General features: G+C 48.6%; 1 protein-coding gene across 3 annotated transcripts; it reads left to right on the plus strand.

Annotated features, from left to right (window-relative positions):
• The first annotated feature begins 40 nt into the window (after positions 1 to 40).
• Mau2 (MAU2 sister chromatid cohesion factor) lies at positions 41 to 21,473 on the plus strand. Of its 3 annotated transcripts, none has more exons than XM_050127638.1 (16): positions 41 to 471; positions 7,812 to 7,829; positions 8,362 to 8,427; positions 10,007 to 10,102; positions 10,852 to 10,946; positions 12,934 to 12,961; positions 13,302 to 13,457; positions 14,261 to 14,407; positions 14,475 to 14,565; positions 15,212 to 15,315; positions 15,703 to 15,780; positions 16,065 to 16,130; positions 18,259 to 18,345; positions 19,175 to 19,224; positions 19,332 to 19,409; positions 19,516 to 21,473. In XM_050127638.1, exons 1-16 carry the CDS (start codon positions 178 to 180, stop codon positions 19,724 to 19,726), a joined length of 1,665 nt encoding a protein of 554 aa, XP_049983595.1. In that variant the 5' UTR covers positions 41 to 177; the 3' UTR covers positions 19,727 to 21,473. The 3 variants fall into 3 exon arrangements, with proteins under 3 accessions (XP_049983595.1, XP_049983596.1, XP_049983597.1); XM_050127639.1 differs by having other exon boundaries at positions 18,259 to 18,342; XM_050127640.1 differs by lacking the exons at positions 7,812 to 7,829; positions 8,362 to 8,427.
• Positions 21,474 to 21,479: the final 6 nt, after the last annotated feature.

The raw sequence follows: 21,479 nt of genomic DNA on the forward strand, positions 1-21,479 counted from the left end.
CAGAGGCGTCGTCCTCTCCTCAGACTCTCCCTCAGTCGCAGCCACTGCGAATAGACACTGTAAATCCCAGAATACCTTGCGCAGAAGTTCTCGCGAGAATCGCGAGGAGAGCCAGGCCCCGCCCCTCGAGATGCTTCCGCCTCTCTGTGGAGGCGGCTTGTTGTTGTGCAGGCCAAGATGGCGGCACAGGCTGCGGCGGCGGCGCAGGCGGCGGCGGCCGCGCAGGTGGCCGCGGCTCAAGCAGCGCAGGCCGAGGCAGCCGAGTCGTGGTATTTGGCTCTCCTGGGGTTCGCCGAGCATTTCCGCACGTCCAGCCCGCCCAAGATCCGCCTGTGCGTTCACTGCCTGCAGGCCGTGTTTCCGTTCAAGCCGCCTCAGCGGATCGAGGCCCGTACGCACCTGCAGCTCGGTTCGGTGCTTTACCACCACACGAAGAATAGCGAGCAGGCGCGCAGCCACTTGGAGAAGGCGGTGAGCGTGCGGGCCGGCGGGCGGGCCGGGGGCGCGGGGGCGCCCTCTCCGCCTCCACCGGGTTTAGGGCCACCGGAGGCCTCGCCCTCACCTGTGCTGACAGACACGACTCCGCCACGCCCTCTCGGCGGGGACCGGGGGAAGTTGTGCCTTGGCCAGGACGGGGTTCCCGCGTCGGGGATCTCGTTTGGATGGCAGTGGGATCGTTGCCCAGAGCGTCAGCCTGGAAGCTCGTTCCTGGTCCCTCAGCTGCCTGGGTCTCCAGTCTGTCCTTTGTGCCAAGGCTACTGGGGAAGCTGAGACCTGTCCTGTGAGGAAGCAAAGGATGTAGATCGCGGAGTCAGTTGCTCCACCGGGGTCTGGAGGTCGGTCCCGTCGTAGGTGCCGCCTTCTCCCGACACGTAGTGCTCTGTCTTTGAAGGAGTCCCCACTCACTCCAGCTTGTCTTGTGACAACTTGGTGCTTCACAGAATTGGAAGAGGTAGCTGTCATTCCTCTCCTCAATATACTCCGTGGCTGTAGACATGTTTCTTCTCATAGAAACCTTCCCTTTCCCACCTCTGCCTCCTTTCTGCCGTTCACCTATCTCCGTTCTGGTTGAAGGAGCTCCTTAGGTCATCTCGGGTCTTTAAATGTGATGATCCGCAGTCTGACTAAGTCAGACTAAGGAAATTGCCTTCAGGAGGGGCTCAGAATCCGTTTCCCAGGCTGTACACTTCTAATTCTCACTGACAGCTAACTTCCTTTTTTTCCAGAGTGAAACAATACAGTGAGGTGAGGTGGTTTAGCAAAGATCACCCCGTGAGGTTTTGTTTTTGTTTATGGGGGCTGGGTCTTACTATGTACCATAGAATGGCCTCAGAATTCCCAGCAATCAGGTACTGAGATTCCAGGTATAGTTGCTCATGCTTAGAATGTAAGCACTCACCATAGAGGCAGGAGGATGATCAACACAAGGCTAGCCTGGGCTACAGTAGCAAGACTGCCTCAAAGAAAAAAAGTAGGTCTGGCTAGAAGACTGGTTAAAGGCTTTTGCAGCACAAGCCTAATAACTTGAATTCGATCCTTAGAACCCACGTTAGAAGGTGAGAACTGACTCCCAAACGTTGTCTTCTGACTTCAACATGTGCCTGTACTCATACATACATACATACACACACACACACACAAATCATAAAATTAATTTTAAAAATAAAATGCACTGGGTGTGGTGGTGGAACCTCTAATCCCAGCACTTAGGAGACAGGTACACAAATCTGAGTGCTGCAGAACATCCAGGGCTACATAGAAGACTCTGATGATGAAGGAAGGAAACAAAACCTGGAGCCCGGCAGGGGTGGCGCACACCTTTAATCCCAGCACTGGGGAGGCAGAGGCAGGCGATCTCTGTGAGCTCAAGGTCAGCCTGGTCTACAATAGTGAGTTCCAGGACAACCAAGGCTGTTTCACAAAGAAACCCTGTCTCAAAAATATGAAAGAAAGAAAGAAAGAAAGAAAGAAAGAAAGAAAGAAAGAAAAGAAAATTTAATTGGGCTCAAATTAAATTTGTGAATATCTTAAAGATTTAATTATTAATTATGTGTGTGAGTATATGCATATAAATGTTGTGCCCACCGAGGTCAGAAGCCTTGAGTCCTCTGGAGCTAGAGTTAGAGTCAGAGTCGAATGTGAGCTGCCTAGTGGAGGTATTGGGAAGAGAACTTGGGTTCTGTGCAGAGCATTGTGTGCTGTTAACTACTGAGCCATCTCTCTAACCCCTTCAGTTTAATGATCACCAGTTCCCATACTAGACCAAGATAGTGATTATTGTGTTAGTGAAGTTTTTTGTTTTTTTTATTTTTATTTTTGTTCTTTTGTTTTGCGTTTTCTTTTATTCATCAAGGAGCTTCTTGTTCCCCTTGACATGGAGTGTCAAGCCTGTTTTGGACTCTGGGTATTAGCTAACTGAAACAGTGACTACCTATGTAAGCTTTTTCTTTAGTGAGACTAGCAGTCAGTAAACCTGATAGTATGAGAGCTGTGAACTGGACCACAGGAAGTATAGAGTTGATGTCGACCCGTTGGGACAGTGGGCTTGCAGGCGTCTCTTATTTGGATGAGAGTGACATTTGAATGGTGCGAGCCAGTGAACCCACTCCGAGATTCAGGCCAATAACAAGGAATGCATGTGGCCAGCAGTGGATTGGAGAGGCCAGGGCAGTAGTGAGTGAGGTGATCCTGCCAAGGGCCAGGCTTTAGTGTAGGTGCAGGCTGGAGACTGCCAGGACCTGGCTGCTTCTAAAACTTTTCTTTCTTGTTCAGAGCAGCTAATCCCACCACCTCCCTCCCTCCCTCCCTTTTTTCCTTGGGTGTCAGTGTATCCTGTATTTCATCCACTCAGCCTGTGCCATCATGCCTGCAGTTGCTTGCTCTCTTTTAGCTCTTGGCTTTGAGAGTAATAACTGAAACACTTGTGAAGTGCTTTCCTTTGCTGTCACAGAAACCTGACTACTAAGGGGTCTCCCACAGAATCATATGGTGCCCTTCATAGGTCACCCCAGCTCAGTACCTGGAAGTCCTGTTAATCTCAACTACTCCTCCATTCAAAGTTTGAGTGAGTTTCAGTTAAAGTGGCATGTATAGCCCCCTTTTTCCCCCTTGGGAGTGACCCATGGACCCTGTCCGTAAGCCACTCTGCTCCTAAACTCTATCACCAGCCCCTTCATTTATTCTCATTGCACTTTTCCCAAAGCACAGCTATGAGCTTTATTCTCTCTTCTCTTGGACCCACTCGGTAAAGAATACTAGCATGAATCACACACAGACCATAGTCAAGCCACTTAGAGCCCTGAAATTGGGATTCAGTGAGCCCAGGAATTCCAAGTTAACCTGAGCCACACAACAAGGTGCCCTTTTCTTTAAAAAACTAAAAGTGTAATTAGGTTCTTTTAGAAACCACACTTGGCTTTGGTTCTTAGGTTTGAAATTGTACATTCTGTTCCTCCTTCCCTTGCTGACCTTTGTCAGCATGGTCGCACTGTAGCTAGTACCACCTGTTGACTCTCTCCTGTAATACCCTTTAGCTGATATTTCAGGTATCAAGTACAATACTGCAGTGCCGCATTCAGCAGCTCATAAATAGGTGCCTGATGTCTAGTCACAGCCCCGTGTCATTCAGTCACCTATCAGTGAAGTGTATAGTACAGCAACAAGATACGGTAAGTTCAGAGCAATAAGGTATTTTGAGAAAGAGACCATGTTTTGTCATGATTTAATTGGATATGTGGGAAAATTGAGGTGGAGTGTTAGTCTTTTGTTTGTTTGTTTTTATGGCACTGATGTTTTGCCTGCATGTATATCTGTGTGAGGGTGGCAGATCCTCTGGAACTAGAATTATAGGCAGTTGTGAGCTGGGAATTGAACCCCAGGTCCCCTGGAAGAGCAACCAGTGCTTTTAACTGCTGAACCATCTCTTCAACCCCAGGAGTGTTAGTCTTACCCTGACTTCCCAGTACCACTTGGGATTTTGGGAAATCCTGTAAATAAGAGAAGGCCAAAAATTTCTCTCTCTCTCTCTCTCTCTCTCTCTCTCTCTCTCTCTCTCTCTCTCTCTCTCTCTCTGTGTGTGTGTGTCAGAGAGACAGAGAGAGAATAGGGGTGTGAAGCCATCCTTTTTAGAGTATTTGTGGGATCTTGACATGTGGGGATTCTCATTGCTCTGAAACGCTCCAGCTGGCTATGATGGTCTGAGCTCTCATCTGCACAGTATTTGCCTGCCTTGCTGGAGAGCTTGGAAAGCTGCTGCTGCAGGCATTGTGAGCTACATCCTGTCAGACAGAGCCTGCCGTTTCTGTGCGAATTTGGTCTTGTCTTCAAAGCCAAAATGTGACTTCTGCCTCATTTTCACACCCATCCTTCAAGCAGACAGCCTCATTTCAGTGGTCTGTCCATCTGCCATAGGACTGAAAGATTATGGGTGGTATCAAGGCATTTTCTCCTTAAGTTTTTTTTTTTTTTAAGATTCATTTATTCTGGGTGATGGTGGCACATGCCTTTAGTCTCAACACTTTGGAGGCAGAGGCAGGCGGGTCTCTGTGAGTTTGAGGCCAGACCTATAAGTTACAGGACAGCCAGAGCTATAGAGATTTATTTATTATATATACGGTATTTTGCCTGCATGTACACCTGCACACCAAAAGAGGACACCAGATCTCATTACAGATGGTTGTGAGCCACCATGTTGTTGCTAAGAATTGAACTCAGGACCTATAGAAGAGCAGCCAGTGCTCTTAACCTCTAAGCCATTTCTCTAGCTTTTCTCCTTCAGTTTTGAGACAGGAATGAAAACGGAACCTGGAGCTAACCAGTTGGGTAGACTGACTGATCAATAAGCCCAGATATCCTCTTGTCTCTGATTCCCAGAGCTGGAATTCCAGGCTTGCAGCTCAGCACCTTGTTTATGTGGGTGCTGGCTGTCAAAACTCAGGGAGTACTTGCTGAATGAGCATCTTCAACCTTCTTTATTTAATTTGTAGTGCTGTGGATTGAACCTAGGTTCTTGTTGCACTCTTGATATGCATCCTACTGTGTGCATTCTACTTCTAACTCTGCGACCTCAAACTTTGTTCTTTTGATCTCATGATCCCTTTTGTCTCTGGACCTGCAGTGTGCAATGCCATTCTTAGGTGCTCCCTGTTTGGAAGCTGCAGAGAAGAGAGGAACTGTTGTTTTTTCCATCTACAGTTAGTCTTTGGCCTGGTTGAGGACACCCTGCTGATGACTGGCTTTCTGTGGGTTGCTTTGTTAGGTGGAGTTGGCCAAGATGGTCTCAATCACCCAGGCTTGAGTGACCTTCCTGGGCTTCCATATTGGGCTGTAGGTTTGTGCTGCACCTGCCCCAGCTGCTCTATGATAATGGCTTTGCTCATCTGACCTGAAAAACAACTTCAGTTCCACTGGTCAGGCACTGTTACTACCCGGTTGGCCTGGGAGTCTCTTCCCTCTCTCTTGATGCCTGAGGCTCAGATGGAGCAGCTCTTTCTCTCCTGGGTTTTGATCATACTAGAGTCCATGCTGTATAGGCCTGGGATAGAAACCCATGGCCACGCCTCAGCTATCATGCAGAGCGGCTCCATGGACAACAACCTGTGCTTCTTCCTGTTTTCTTTTCTGCTTTCTCCTCTCTCTCTCACTCTCTTTGTCCCCTCTGACTTAAGGAACTAAAGTCAGCATCGCCTTTCATTCTGATTCCCCCCTGCTTGCCTCCTCTACGTCATCTTCAAAATACTGTTTTTAGTGTTTATGTGTCAACCCCATGTTAAGCTCCATCTCACTATATCCTCAGCGAACCAATGGGATAAAGACCTCCTTATTTCCTTTTTCACATTGTTAAGTGTGTGCATGTGTGTACACAGAGCATGTGTGCAGCTCAGAGGACAACTTGTGGAAGTCTGCTCTCTCAGGTGCTAGGTTTGGTGGCAAGAACCTTTACCCAGTGAGCCATCTTGTCCACCCTCAGGTGTTGGCTGGAAGCCGTAGCAATCAGTAGCTACTCAAGTTGATCCGAGTTTTTTGTTTTGTTTTATTATTATTATTTTGTTACTCTGTTTTCTATGGATAAGAAGCCTGTCAGCTGGGTGTGCTTGCCTCATCCATATACTCCCTGTACTTTTGAGGCTGAGGCAGAAAAAAAGATGCTATTAATTCAAGGCTGACATGACCTTGCCTCAAAAACCAAAAAACATGAGGCTGAGTAAATGCTCACTGGCTTAAAACTGTTGCTGTTGAAGAGTGAGATCCTGAGTGCAGATCTCAGTCTCCATGTAAAAGAGCTGGCATGTGCACATAACCCCACTGGGAACCCCAATGCTGTGGCTGCTGAGGGGCCTAGGGCTTGCTGGCTGCTAGCGCCTACCTCCCTTCTGTCTCAAGGGAATAAGGGAGAAAGGGGAAAAGCATGACTGAAAAGAACTGACCTTTACATTCATGGGCTATTGAATACACACACACGCATACATGTAAAGAAATCATATAAATAAGTAAGCTTTTATTAAAATAATTTGGGCAGGTACTTCCTCCCTAATGGGTTAGACTTCACACCCAAGGGTGGACTCCCAGCCACTGCTGCATGTGTGGCGCTAAACAGCCAGCCTTGCCACCCCAGCTAGTCCAGGTCTTGGTTCCTTTCTTACTAGCTTTTCTGGGGCATCTTACTTCCCCTTTCCTGCAGAGTCCTGTGCTCACATCCTACTCCAGCCTTCAAAGCCCAGCATCAAGTGCCCCATCATGTATGGCCTTTTGAGACAGTGGATGTTCAAGGGCCCAGTCCACCTATCCATACCTGTCAGGCTCCTCTCAAATGTTAGTTATTTGGTAACTGTTTTTTTGGACCCTAGGTTGGCAGTTCAGTGTTAGATGTGTTCTTAGGAAGTCCCTGAAGATCCAAATGACTGTACACTGCATGGCACACTAGCTAGGAACCTGTTGCAACATGTAGCTTGAGACACAGTGGTTCCCTAAGTCAAAACTGGCCCTCCGAATACTTTTATTTATTTACTTATTTGTTTGTAAACAGGGTTTCACTGTTTAGCTTTGGCTAGCTGTCTAGACCAGTCTGGCCTCAAACTCATAAAGATCCACCTGTCTCTGCTTCTTGTGTTGAGATTAAAGGTGTGTACCACTATACCCAGCTAGTTATTTTTATGTGTGTTCTTTTGTCTCTGTGTACACACCTGAATGTAGGTGCCTGTGGAGACTAAACGTGTTGAGAAGCTGGGATTATGGGTGGTTGTGAGCCAACATGATGAGTCCTCTGCGAGAACAGTAACAATAGTAACCAGGGTTTTTTGTTGTTTGTTTTGTTTTGTTTTGAAGATGTTTCAGTGTACCTTCTCAGGTTGACCAGCTGCTGTCCACACTGGTACTCCCTTCTGAGGCTAGCTCTGCCCTCTTCAAGCCTATTTAATATGCTGCTTCCTCAGGAGGAACTTGTCCCCATACACCAACCCCCTCCCCTATTGTAACTCACTCTTGAGCAAAGCTTTGCTGAATGTCCAAGCTTTCTGCCAGACAATCATCCCTGCTGACGTGTGGAATGTGGCCAAGATCTCCCTGGGATCCCCTCCCTGGAGTATGTGGGAGCATTAGCTTCTTGTCTGATGTTAGAAGGATAAATCCCCTCTTTGTTAGGCATCTACCAAGTGTCCTGCAGCTTCCATTCCCATGATCAGATTATAGGGGAAGAAGCACAGCACCACTTCCCCACACTTCTTGGGGATGATTGCCAGCCCCAGCATGAACCACATAGCCAGGCACCAAGCATTTGCCTCAAAATTAATTAATCCTTTTTCTTTCTCTTTCAGTGGTTGATATCACAGCAAGTATCCTTTTCTTGTTTGTGTGTGTTGGGGGTGTGCCCTGCTAGGGGTGGAACCAATGGCCTGGGGCTTGCTAAACAAGTGTTCTGCCATTGAGCAAGGCCCTGTACTGTGCTCTTGAGGGGATGTTCTGCTTGAATGAAAAGCCAGTGGTAAAAACTAGAAATCCCTCCCTTCCCTGGCGTACCATGTGCCCTCTCTACCCTGGAAGCTAGCCACCACTCTGGGTTGCAAGGTCTTCATTCTGCCCCAACGTGGCTCCTCTGCTTGCCCTATAACGTGGAGGAGGAGGACTCATTGGCACTTTGGCCCTTTTTAAAGAGAACTTTGCACCAGGCTATAGTGATGCACGCCTTTAATTCCAGGACTAGGGATGCAGAGGCAAGTGGATCTCTGTGAGTTCAAGGCCAGCCTGGTCTACACAGTGAGTTCCAGGACAGCCAGGCCTACACAGAGAAACCCTGTCTTCTAAAACAAAAACAAGATAAACAAAGAGATGTCTTTGCATTGTACTTCCTTAGCTGGCCTTCTCCAGATCCCACAGTTTGAAGATGTTAAATTTGAGGCAGCAAGCCTGTTGTCAGAGCTGTATTGTCAAGAGGTGAGAACATGTTAACTGGTTCTGAAAGCAGTCTCCCTGTCTTCTGGGTGGGAGATTGTGGTTTCCAGTTGGGTAGAAGTTCACATTGTGTTCAGCCCTCAGAGACCCTGGGAACTCATCCCATGATTGTTGCAAACACCAGAACCACAAGGTGCTCAGAGCCCTTCTGTGGAGTGCTGCAGCTTGTGTGTGGCTTGCTCATACTTTTATTCCTGTGTTTACTAATTCAGGGCTAGGGACAGAAACCAGTGAGTGTCTCACCTGTACTAGAAAGACACTGCCACTGAGCTCTGGTCCTGTGCCTCTTCCCCTCCCAGTGTATACTGCCTACTGCAATAGAAATGACTCAACACCCTTGTCCAGTATTCTTAAAGGTGCAACTTCTCCTTGTATCTTTTTTTGTGGTCCAGGGGATACCAGGGCCTTAAGCCTGCTAAATAGATACCTTCTAACACCAAACTGCACCCCCACCCTTCAGATTTTGTTATTTATTTTTATTTTATGGGTATAAATACTTCGTGTATGTGAGTGTACCACATCCTTGCCGGTTGTCCAGAGTTTAGAAGAGGATATGAGATCCCTTGGAACTGGACTGACAAATGGTTGTGAGCTGCCGTGTGAGTGCTGGGAACTGAACCCAAGCCAGAGCCATCTCTCTGCTTTTCCCAAGTAGTTGTGTGTGTGGTTTTGGGTTTCATTTTGGGTTTGGTGTTTCTGTTGTTGGATTTTTTTGTGGGGGTGTTTTGAGACAGGGCCCTAATATGTAGCCTTGGCTGGCATAGATGTGGCTGTGTAGAGCAGGCTGGCCTCAAACTCATAATGATTCACCTGCCTGCCTTCCAAGTGCTAGTATTAAAGGTGTGTACCACCAGGCCCAATACTAGATGTGTGTGTGTGTGTCTATGTGTGTATATGTGTAAGTTGTTTTTGAGACGCAGTCTCACTATGTACCTACCCCTAGCTGGCCTAGAATTTGCTGTGTAACCTGAACTGGCTTCAGATCCATACTTCCTGCATTAGCTTCCTTAGTACTGAGATCCCAACCTAAGGTGCCTACCATACATGTCTGAATGAGAAGCTATTATATTTTATATTATATTCTAAACTTTTTGTTTGGTTTTTTTTTTTTTTTTGAGGTTTGTTTGTTTTTATATTGTTATTTTCTTTTGGGGACAGGATCTCTCTACATAGCTCTGGCTGTCCTGGAACTTACTATGTAGACCAGGCTGGTTTTGAACTCATAGAGATCTCCCTCCCTAATACTGAGATTAAAGGCATGATCCACCATGCTTATCTTTTATAGTCTAAATATTTTTTTTGACACAGTGTCACACTGTAGCTTAGGCTGGCCTTGCTCTCACGGGAAGTCCTGCTTCAGATTCCCAAGCATTGATAAAACAGGTGTAAACCATCACACCTATCAAGATGTGATTTCAGAAGCATGTAGACTTTCCCCAAGTGGCAAGTACACTGTACTTGTATTCCCACCTCATCCCATCAAGTGGCAGCGGCTGCATCAGGGTCCCATGCATGCGACTGCCAGCTTGTCCTCCTTGAACTTGAAACCATTTCCTTTCAGAACTCGGTGGATGCAGCGAAGCCATTGCTCCGGAAAGCCATCCAGATCTCACAGCAGACGCCATACTGGCACTGCCGCCTCCTCTTCCAGCTCGCTGTGAGTACAGGAGCGAATGAGACCTTAGGGCATGAACTCAAGGCCAGTCACACAGGCTCCCCTTGGGTGCCTCCTGGCTGCCATATGGGGGCAGGTTGTTCCACTCTGCCAGTCACCTTTTCTTCCCTCATCCTGTCTACACCTCTATCTCTGGGGCACCTTGATGACCCCTTGCTGGTGTTGTCTGCCCTTGACCTAGCCATCTGTCGTGTCTCCTGTCTCCTGTGATACAGCCCTATCCCCCACATACCAAAGATACTGGACTTGAGAACCTTTCCCCAAGAGGTCCCTTTAGGTTCCCATGCTCACATTGTCTCTTTGCAGCCTCCCATGTGCTGTTGCCAGCAGCTGAGGAAGTGGGCTGGGCAGGTACATGATACTGTGTGCAAGGGAGCTGCGCTCTATACCAAGGGCATACATGTGCCTTTCCAGGGATTAGCTGTGTTTGTCTCTCTTTCAGTTGTTCAGGCTTCCGATTTGAAGCATCCTTATTCCCCTGCTCCTGAAGGAGCCCTTCCTAGTAACCCACCTGGTATGCACTGGGTCTGCTGGTTCTGTGCAGTCTGAAGTGACAGCATGAGTCGTGTTTGCCCAGCTGTTTCCCCAGCAGTTATCACTGATGGCTGTCTTGGTGCTTGAACTCCAAACCCGCACTGAAGTGACTGCCGATGTAGGAGGCTCAGCCAAACCGGGGCAAGTTCTGAGGACGGGCATTGACAGCCATGGTCATTGCTTTTTCTCCTCTTTAGCAACTGCACACACTGGAGAAGGACCTGGTATCAGCCTGTGACCTCCTGGGCGTGGGGGCTGAGTATGCCCGAGTGGTGGGATCTGAATATACAAGGTAGGCTGAGCCCATCCTTTTCCTCCTGCTCGGCTGTCCTGCTACTGACCCTAAACATGGCATCTTGGTGTGTGAAGGTGGTCTCTGGTGTTGTGAACCATATAATCAGTCTTAGCAAGTAGCCTATCAACTCATGAAACATGAATTGCTAGCAGGGAAGGCAGGGCTGGTATCTCATTAGTAGAGCTGGTACTGGCAGTTTCTCTCTGATATTTTTGAATCAGGCTGACTGTCACTACTGTATTCCAGGATGAACCCCAGCTACTTGCTTTAATCCTCCTGCCTCAGCCTCTCTTTGGGATGACAGATTTGCACTTGTTTTTTTTTTTTTTTTAAGATTTATTTATTATGTATACAACATTCTGCCTCGATGTATGCCCGCACACCAGAGGAGGGCGCCAGATCTCAGTACAGATGGTTGTGAGCCACCATGTGGTCGCTGGAAATTGAACTCAGGACCTCTGGAAGAGCAGACAGTGCTCTTAACCTCTGAGCCATCTCTCCAGCCCCCAGATTTGCACTTGTACATGTAGTTTCCAAATCTCTTGAAATGGGGAGTTCTGGTAGGATTTGTCTAGGCTTTATTGTATAGGGTCTCCTTAACAGCCAGCTGTGATTCTGCATGCTGCACTTGTTGAAGAGTGAGGCATAGTAAAGTGGGCTAGCATTGGTATGAGAGACCAACCTGCCCTGTTGTGGGAGTTCCTGTCCTCAGTTTCACCATGTATGTAGATTTACTTGGGCAAGTCCAAGGAGTGGGGGCTAGGACAGGTCTTAGGAACCCTATGACCTGTGGAGGAGGCGAGGGGAGAACATTGGCCTTTCCAGTGTTATAATGAGTTTATGCCCTTAATCCAGAGAGGGACCTGGGTGGGGAGAGCACAGCCCAGTTCACAGGTGAGGTAGTGACAGCCCAAGCCAGTGCCACGCCCATATCTACTATGTTGAGCATTAAGGTGATTTGAGGGTGTCATCTTCTACTCTGCCCAGAACTTGGCCCTCTGACCTTTTGTAATGCTCACAGGTATGTCTGCATCATGTAAAATAATAGGTGCTGAAGGTGGAGGATCCAAAGAAGAAAGATCCCAAGTTGAAGACTGAGAAAGTAGAGGGGTGGATCATTGTTTAAGAGCATTCCAAACCCAGATTTACTCCTCAGCACCTACATTAGGAGAGTCACTGTTTCCTGTAACTCCAGTTCCTAGTTATCTTATCTAACATGCCCCTGTGGCCTCTTTGGATGCATTTGCACATGTAGGCACTCACACATAGACATAACAAAAGTAAATTGTGTGTGTGTGTGTATTCTTTGTTTTTTGAGACAAAGTTTTTCTCTCTTTTTTTTAAATATTTATTTATTTATTTATTATGTATACAATATTCTGTCTGTGTGTATGTCTGCAGGCCAGAAGAGGGCACCAGACCTCATTACAGATGGTTGTGAGCCACCATGTGGTTGCCGGGAATTGAACTCAGGACCTTTGGAAGAGCAGGCAATGCTCTTAACCACTGAGCCATCTCTCCAGCCCGAGACAAAGTTTCTCTTATGTAGCTCCGACTGTCTTGGAATTCTATATCTAGACCAGTACGGACTTGAACTTAACAAAGATCTATCTACCTATCTCTGCCTCTTAAGTGCTGGGATCAAAGGTGTGCTCCACCATGCTCAGTTGATTTTTTTTTTTTTTTTAAGTTCAAAGTTAAATTGGGAGTATGGTGACAGTGTAAGACCTTAAGTTCAATTCCCAGCATGCCAACCCCCAGAAAAAATATTCATGGTCATCCTCAGCTGCATATCAAGTTTGAGGCCAACCTGGCTTACATGAGAATAGCCTCATGCCCTCCCTAAAATACCATAAATATAAATGAGAACAAAATGCAGCACACTAAAGGGTTATATTATTAAGTACACCTCTCTGAGGGGCAGCCTTTTTGATCCCCAGACTTCCTGGTGTCCTTCAAACCTGATGTCTTGTCTCTTTTCCAGGGCACTATTCCTGCTCAGCAAGGGGATGGTAAGTCAAGACTGGTGGGTGCAGCTGTATGGCTTCAGGTAGTAGGTGTGCTATTGAGGAAGCCTGCTGTGGAGCCACCTGTACAGTTCCTTTGTTGTATCTAGCTTTGTTTATTTGAGACAAGGTCTCTATGTATCCCTGGCTGTCCTAGAATTCTCTAAGTAGACCAGGCTGCTGGCCTCACACTCACAGATATCTGCCTGCCTCTGTCTCCCAAGTGCTGGGATTAAAGGCAAGCGTTGCCATTCCTGACATCATTGCTCCCAGCTCTGCCATCTGGGGGGAGGTTCCTAAGCTGTTGGACTGGTGACAGTGATACCCCACTCACCATCCCTTCCAGTTGCTGCTGATGGAGCGCAAACTGCAAGAGGTGCACCCATTGCTCACACTGTGCGGGCAAATCGTGGAGAACTGGCAGGGCAACCCCATCCAGAAGGAGTCCCTGCGTGTCTTCTTCCTGGTGCTGCAGGTGACCCACTACCTGGATGCTGGGCAGGTGTGTTGTCTCTCAGATAGGGGGAGGGATTACTTTTGATGTGGTCTCATTGTTGCATGTTGGTGAGTGCACTTACATAGATTCTCTAGCACAGGTACAGTTCAACCACCTAAAGATAGAGGGTACTCGGATGACAGAGTTTATTTTAGTGGTTCTGTTCTCATTTGAGTAAGAATGTGTGACCCCCACATCCATTGAGTGCACACATGGTTGGGGGGGGTCTCTAGGGGAGTCATGTAGCAGGCTCCCCTTTCTCAGCTTACAGCAGCATTGTGAGGGTTAGTAGGAACCTTGGTGTAGCTTAATGGCTGCATTGAAGACCTGACACCTGTGTCTGTGATGGCATCAGCCTATGATGTATGGAAGCCACCTTGCCTGTCTTGGCCCTTGCCTATTCCTACGGTTCCACTGACTGCACCCCATCTTTGGTACTGGGCCAGTGTTGTGGGGACCAGGGAGGGCTCAGTGAGCTTATTGTTAGTAAGGGCTTTCCTGTGTTTCTGTTGGGCACAGCTTTTCATACAGCATGGAAAACATGGCAGATATGGGTTAGTTTTGACTGCTGAGAGCCACAGCTATCCTGAGAGGCTCAGGATGGCAGACAGGAGGGTTGGTAGAAGCTGCAATGCCCACAAGGCTTCTATCTGTGAGAAGCCAAGTGTAACCCAGCCAGGATCTGTGCTCCCTGCCAAAGAGTAGCCTGGACCTGGTAAGGTAGACTCATGGACAGGGAGGACCCATGCAGGAGCTGGACAAGATTGCTAGGCCTCCAGGGATGTATTGCTGAAGCATGCGTGCCGCAGGTGAAGAGTGTCAAGCCATGCCTGAAACAGCTGCAGCAGTGCATCCAGACCATCTCCACGCTACATGACGATGAGATCCTGCCCAGCAACCCTGCTGACCTCTTCCACTGGCTGCCCAAGGAGCACATGTGCGTGCTCGTCTACCTGGTGAGTCCCACCACCCTGGGTCTGGGCTGGGAGAGGGCCCTATGACCACTGATCGCTTTCCTTGCAGGTCACAGTGATGCATTCGATGCAGGCTGGCTACCTGGAAAAGGCTCAGAAATACACAGACAAGGCACTCATGCAATTAGAAAAGCTCAAGAGTAAGTGCCACCTGGGTGGGGACCCCACACAATCCCATGTCCATGCCCAGGGAGGCCAGGGTAACCCTTACCTACTTGCTCTGAAGCCTCCAGAGTCAGGGGGTTTTGTGCACACGCTTTACTTTATGCATCTCAGGTTGCACATGGTCTTAGTATTGCTCTAAACCACTTTGATCCTGTGCCTTCCTCAGCACTACTGAAGGGAGAAGTGAGCTGGGAACACCAGAGCCTGTGGAACTACTTCTCTTTCCCTTAAGCTAGATCTGGCAAGGACTAGGCTCCTCTTCCTCCCAAGGAGAGCTGTGCAGAGCTGTGAAGAGCTGCCTAGGTTCCTCATAGGTTGGATTCTGGCCCAGGCAGAATCTGGTTCAAGACATCTTGAAGAATCCTCTCAGCAGGTTCCTGAGCTCTTAACTGGGGTAGCAGCTGTGCCGGCCTCTGTAGAGCTGACCTGTGTGTGGCATAGTCCTCAGCCTAGAGTGTCCTGTGGTCCAGGCCAGGACCTGTACTTGCTAAGTCCCTGCTGTACCTGAGTACCACCCAGTGGGGATTTCTCAGCCTTGGGACACTTCACAGTGGCTTTATCTAGTTGGGAAGGGCCCTGTGGGGCCATGCCTACATGCTCATCCTTGCCTCCTGTCCCCAGTGCTGGACTGCAGCCCCATCCTGTCATCCTTCCAAGTGATCCTGCTAGAGCATATCATCATGTGCCGGCTCGTCACAGGCCACAAGGCCACTGCACTACAGGAGGTAGTGAGCACAGAACAGGATGGTGGGAGCTGACATGGGTAGGGGCCTGTGTGTCAAGAGGGGAGGGTGCAGTGACCTCACTGTCACTGCTTTAGCAGAGTGAACTGTATAATCTAATGTAAAGCCAGTGGCCTGGCTCCCTAAACTTGCATGCTCAGGCAACATTGTGATGTGACTGGGGTGCCCACCTTTCTGAGAACATTGGAAAGTCACTTTATAGCCAAAGTACTCAGTTGAAGCTGGGCAAGGAGAAAGGAGATCAGGGTCACCTTCCTCCCTGTGACAACTTCTCCTTCTAGGACTTTGACCCTAGTTTGGCAAGCATGTCTTCCAGCCTTGAGTCTATCCTAGGCCCAGGGTAGGCAGTGACCTCCATTCTCTCCTCAGATTTCCCAGGTCTGCCAGCTGTGCCAACAGTCCCCCCGGCTCTTCTCCAACCATGCTGCCCAGTTACACACACTGCTGGTAAGTGTGCCCTGGGTGCTGGGCCCTACTCTTGCCAGAATCCCGAGCCCATAACATACCTAACAAAGAATGTGGGTGACCCACCCTGAAAGACTCCGATGTCCCAGTAAATTCCCCTGTGACACTGTTCAGTTAGAATCCAGATGTTCCCAGTGAGCTTCATTCTGTCAAGGGGAGGGGCGTCCTTTACAATAGTATGAAGCTCATTCCAGAGGCCCAGGTAAATACTGTACTTGTCCAGGGTCACTCTTAAAGCTGCCCTACATCTATCCCTGTCCTTGCAGGGCCTGTACTGTGTCTCTGTGAACTGCATGGACAATGCTGAAGCCCAATTCACCACAGCCCTGCGGGTAAGGCTGACTCCTGGAGCAGCAATATGTCAAATTGGGTACACCTCAGTGAGGATGGAAACTACTTAGGTCTGCTGCTAGAGCCGTAGGCTTTGATCCTACATTCTCTGTAGTCGGCCTGACACTGACCACAACAGTGACATGGTTCTTGTTGATATGGAAGCTGATGGGGTGAAGGTTCTTGGATACCCTGGACAGATAGGAGGGACGGACATATGTATCAGGGCCATAGGAACACTGGGTGGCCACTTTGACACCTGGTAAGTGCCAGAACACCCTCAGGCTGTGTCGGTTTATGGTCCTCCTGAAGTCACATTGTATGCATGACCAGTGCCTTGGATGTGCCTTTATCCTACCTAAGTTCCTCAATAGGTGCTCAGGGATGGGTTTTACTTCAGGGAATGGGGCTCCCACACAAGGCACCTATACCCTTAGGCTGCTGACCTACATTTCTCCTAGAGCAGCCCATATGCCTCTTGGGTCAGCTTACTTCCCAGTTCTGCCCACCTGACCCAGGACCAGGGAAGAATGTCCCTTATCTTGGCATCAATGTCCTTGCAGGAAATGGGGGGCTACTGACCCATTCCCCCAGGGAACCCCCAGTAGAGATTTTAATGAGCAGGGTTCTGTTCTATGAGCAATGTGGCTGACTGGGGCATCTCTCTGACTGGGATGGGGGTTCCTTTCCTTGGTGGGCTACATGTATGTGGGTGTTATGTGAAGAGCCACCTGGCTGCCACCTCCACTGGTTCTAGCCTCAGGTCCTTCTGCTGTACTATCAAGGTCCTTCTTCAATGCCAAGAGCCTCACATTCTTAGTGGTTGTCTTATTTCTCCGTATGGCTTTGGCCTAGCAACACAACGCTGAAGTCATATGCTAAGGCCTTTTGGAGAATCCATGGGAGGGAATGAGCTAAGGCAGACATGGACCTCACCCTCAAACTGAGGCTCTTCCTATTGCCCACAACTGACAGCCCAGTACTGCTTGCTGCAGCTCAGTCCAGGGAAGGGTACTCTGGGTTTTTGTGTGCCCGGTGTGCTGAAGGTCCTGTACATCACTGGACGTGCTCACTACGGGAATCTGGACTGCTTAGAATTCCATATTCTTTCTCCCTTCAGTCCCATACTGGAGATCAAACCCAGGATTTCACACATCCCAGGCAAGTGCTAGACTGCTGAACTGCAGCCCCTGCTCATAGTTTTTAAGAGGATATCTCAGAGGGCTGGAGAGATGGCTCAGAGGTTAAGAGCACTGATGGCTCTTCCAAAGGTCCTGAGTTCAATTCCCAGCAACCACATGGTGGCTCACAGCCATCTGTAATGAGATCTGGTGCCCTCTTCTGACCTGCAAGCATACAGACAGAACACTATATACATAATAAATAAATAAATCTTAAAAAAAAATAAAATAAAATAAATCTTAAAAAAAGGGTATCTCAGTTGCACAAGCTGCCCTTAAATTCTGATCTTTCTTGGCTGCGTGTGGTGGCGCACACCTTTAATCCCAGCACTCAGGAGGCAGAGTCATGTGAATTTGAGTTTGAGGCCAGCCTGGTCTACAGAGCAAGTCCCAGATCTGTTACATAGAGAAAATGTGTCTTGAAAAAAACAAAAGAAAAAGATTTTCTGATCTTGCCTCAGCTACCCAAATGCTGGGGTGACCGGACTCTACCACCACACCTAGCAGTATACCCCTTTTGGCCAACTAAATGTCCCACAGCCTGTGGTTCAATGGCGGAGAACACACCTAACGTGCTTCAAGGCTTAGAGGTATGCATCTGTTGGCTTGCAAAGAAAAAAACAAGCCAGGGTGGTTACAGGCCTCTCATCCCAGCACTCAAGACACCGAGGCAGGATAGAGAATCCCAGGCCCGTCTGGGCTGTTTGTTGAGGCCATGTTTTACCATTATCCACTGTTGGTCATTGACATGACCAGGATAGCTAGCTTTCATGTTCGCTTTCTAAATGACCCCTGATGTGGCTGGTGGAGAAAGAGCTCCACTTTGTAGTTGGGTTTGGAGTGAGCTGGGTGAATTGGAAAGGAGCCCTTGAATAGCTGTGTTCAGTCAGGCCGCAGCAAGGTGACAATAGCCAGACTGGCCCCCTAAATGCTCTGTCTTCCATTCCAGCTCACCAACCACCAGGAGCTATGGGCCTTCATTGTGACCAACCTTGCGAGTGTGTATATACGGGAAGGAAATAGACACCAAGAGGTAGTAGGTGACATGCTTCATGTTTGGTATCCTTTCTCCATCTCTTGCCCAGGAGCTATGGGTGTCCTGGGCACCCACAGACCTTAGCAAAGCCCAAATGTATGCCGGGCAGTGGTAGTGCACGCCTTTAATCCCAGCACTTAGGAGGCAGATGGATCTCTGTGAGTTCGAGGCCAACCTGGTCTACAGAGTGAGGGCCAGGACAGGCTCCAAAGCTACACAGAGAAGAAACCCTGGTTCGAAAAACCACCCCCCCCAAAAAAAAAAAGAGAGAAAAAGAAAGAAAGAAAGGAAGGAAGGAAGGAAGGAAGGAAGGAAGAAAGAAAGAAAGAAAAGCCCAAATGTTTAATTTTTATGAGGGTGCGGCTTTTGAGGGGTTGGGACTGGGGCTACACTCCTGCAGCTATGTGGCCTCTGCCATCCTAAGCCACGTAAGGTTTATTGACCCCATGTTGTGCCTTTTTTTTTTTTTTCTTATTTGTGGTGCTGGGGTCCAACCCAGGGCATCTTGCATGCATGCTGCCAAACATGCTGTCACAGAACCATGGCCTCCCCACAAATCAAGGGGAAGAAGGTCTTATATGGATGGGCCTCTGCCACCCTGACTGTCAGGAAGCTGAGGCAGGACATCAGAGGGATGCTGTTCCACCTTCACTCTCCTTCATGATTCCCTCAGATGGACACCCCCCATCTCGAGGCTGTTCTGGACAGGCATGCTGCATACTGTGATATTTTTCCACTGGAGTGGAGGAAGCCCTATCCCCCTATAGCATGTTCAGGACCTGGCCTCTGAGTAGAGCTCAGTCCTGACTAACTAACGTTTCTCCACCAGCTGTACAGTTTGCTGGAGAGGATAAATCCAGACCACAGCTTCCCAGTCAGGTGAGTAGTCTGTGCCTAGCACAGACATCCCACACCCCCAGACAGTCTGCAGAGGCTCCCTTTGGAAAACCTTTCTCCTATATCTGTGACTCTCTGCTTCCCTGCAGCTCACACTGCCTCCGAGCGGCAGCTTTCTATGTACGTGGGCTCTTCTCCTTCTTCCAGGGCCGCTACAATGAAGCCAAGTGAGTTTGGGTTGGGGCACCATGTATGACAGCCTCTCCTTCCTCAGGCCACCTCTGCTTCTGTGTGATGTGCCTGCAGGTGTCAGCATCTGTTTCCCTTGTGCAGGCGATTTCTGCGAGAAACTCTAAAGATGTCGAATGCAGAGGACCTGAACCGCCTCACGGCCTGCTCCCTCGTGCTGCTGGGTCACATCTTCTATGTGCTGGGGAATCACAGGGTGAGTCCCTGCCTAGCCAGTGGGCAGGATGGAGAATGGGGGAGCACCACTATGGAGCATGACACTTCTTGTCCTGGCATTCAGGAAAGTATACTGTGAAAGCCCACACACTGCCAACATGCAGGGTCTGGAAGGCATGGGGGCCTGGGGTCAGGTTCCATTCCAGGGTGTATATGTCAGGCTCACAAGCCTCAGACCTGAGAGACAGCTACCTCCTGCCTTGCTCCTTCCTGTAGGCTCCTCAGCACACCTTTCCTCTAGAATACATGGTCCTCTGGGACTGTGCCAAGACCTTAGGTGGAACCAACAAAGCCTCTCATATCTGTGGCACCATCAACCACATAACTTCACATGACTTAACTTTTTTATTTCACTTTATTGGTAAAATATAGTATACAGCCAGTGAGGGTAGCTTGACCATGGGGAGCAGGGAGTGGCCTTGGTGTTCCCAGTGTTGTGGTCTGCTAAGTGGGCAGCTACCTAGTCACTGGGCAGGACCTATGTGATGATGGTACTCTAGTGGGGGGCAAAACACTTGGAACAGGGATTTGGGCCAGAAATCTGCTTGTCTGGCAGTGTTTGCCCACTGAGGTTTGAGAATCCTCTGCTCGGTTTGGTTCTGGTTGTTGGAGGTGGAGGTCTGACTGCAGCCTGCTGCATTAGGTTTGGTTAGGTTGTCCCACTAAACTGTGCCCAGGCCTAGAATCTGGCTTAAGATTTTTAAGTATTATTTTTAGATTTACTTATTTTCTATATGTGAATGTTTTGCCTGCATGTATGTATGTGTGTGCCTGGTGCCCACAGGGATCAGAAGAAGTGGGTCAGATCTCCTGGTTCTGGAATTAGACAATTTTGAGCTGCCATGTGAGTGCAAGAGCAGCCAGTGCTCTCAGCCTCTGAGCCATCTCTCTGGCCTCTGGTTTGAGGGTTTGGTGTCCTGCTGCTGGGAGTTGTCACAGGACATAACCAAAACCAGGCCTACAATTTAGTTAGGTAGAACAGGGTATGGTTTGAACTTGAGAGCAATCTCCTATTCCTCAGGGTGGACTCTAGGTCAGCACCAGGAGACTGTTTCCCAGGACTCCCTTAGTACTCATGAGAGCACTGGGCTCTAGGTCAGCATCTCAGCCCACACAAAAGCTGAGTAGAGCAGGTCACAGACCAGAGACCCCACCTATAGGAGCCTACAGAAGCCATCTCAAAGGAACAAACCTTCTCATCAGACCAGTGACTTCTTCCTGAAGCAGACCTTTAGCTGACACAGGCTGCTTTCCCTCAGAGGCCCAGGGAATCTACTTGAATTTACAGTTCATTCTTTTTGCTTTGTTTTGTTTTGTTTGTTTGTTGTCTTTGAGACAGGGTTTCTCTGTGTAGCCCTGGCTGTCCTGGTAATTCACTCCATAGACCAGGCTGATCTCGAATTCAGAGATCTGCCTGCCTCTGCCTAGCAAATGCTAGGATTAAAGGTGTGCACCACCACTGCCCAGCCTAACTATTTCTTTTTTGTTTTTCCAAACAGGATTTCTCTGTATCTTTGGAGCCTGTTGTAGAACTCGCTCTGTAAACTCTGCCTGGCTAATCATTTCTTTTCTTTTTTTTTTTAATATTTATTTATTTATTATGTATACAGCATTCCTTCCATGTATGTCTGCAGGCCAGAAGAGGGCACCAGACCCCATTACAGATGGTTGTGAGCCACCATATGGTTGCTAGGAATTGAACTTAGGACCTTTGGAAGAACAGTCAGTGCTCTTAACCTCTGAGCCATCTCTCTTGCCCCTTGGCTAATCATTTCTTATTGTGACGTCAGAGCTGTTTTTTTCTCTATCTAGCAGGAAGCACACTGTGGTCC

This window comes from Alexandromys fortis, unplaced genomic scaffold (genome assembly GCF_014885135.2).
Source record: "Alexandromys fortis isolate MF-2015 unplaced genomic scaffold, M_Fortis_MF-2015_v1.1 scaffold_284, whole genome shotgun sequence".
In the NCBI taxonomy this organism is placed as follows: domain Eukaryota; kingdom Metazoa; phylum Chordata; class Mammalia; order Rodentia; family Cricetidae; genus Alexandromys; species Alexandromys fortis.

Bases quoted from the DNA above. Each gene is read 5' to 3' on its own strand.
- Mau2 (XM_050127638.1), top strand. From the start codon at position 178: ATGGCGGCACAGGCTGCGGCGGCGGCGCAGGCGGCGGCGGCCGCGCAG. The intron at 10,947-12,933 runs GTAGGCTGAGCC...TCTCTTTTCCAG, and splicing joins GTGGGATCTGAATATACAAG to GGCACTATTCCTGCTCAGCA. The intron at 15,781-16,064 runs GTAAGTGTGCCC...CTGTCCTTGCAG, and splicing joins CCCAGTTACACACACTGCTG to GGCCTGTACTGTGTCTCTGT.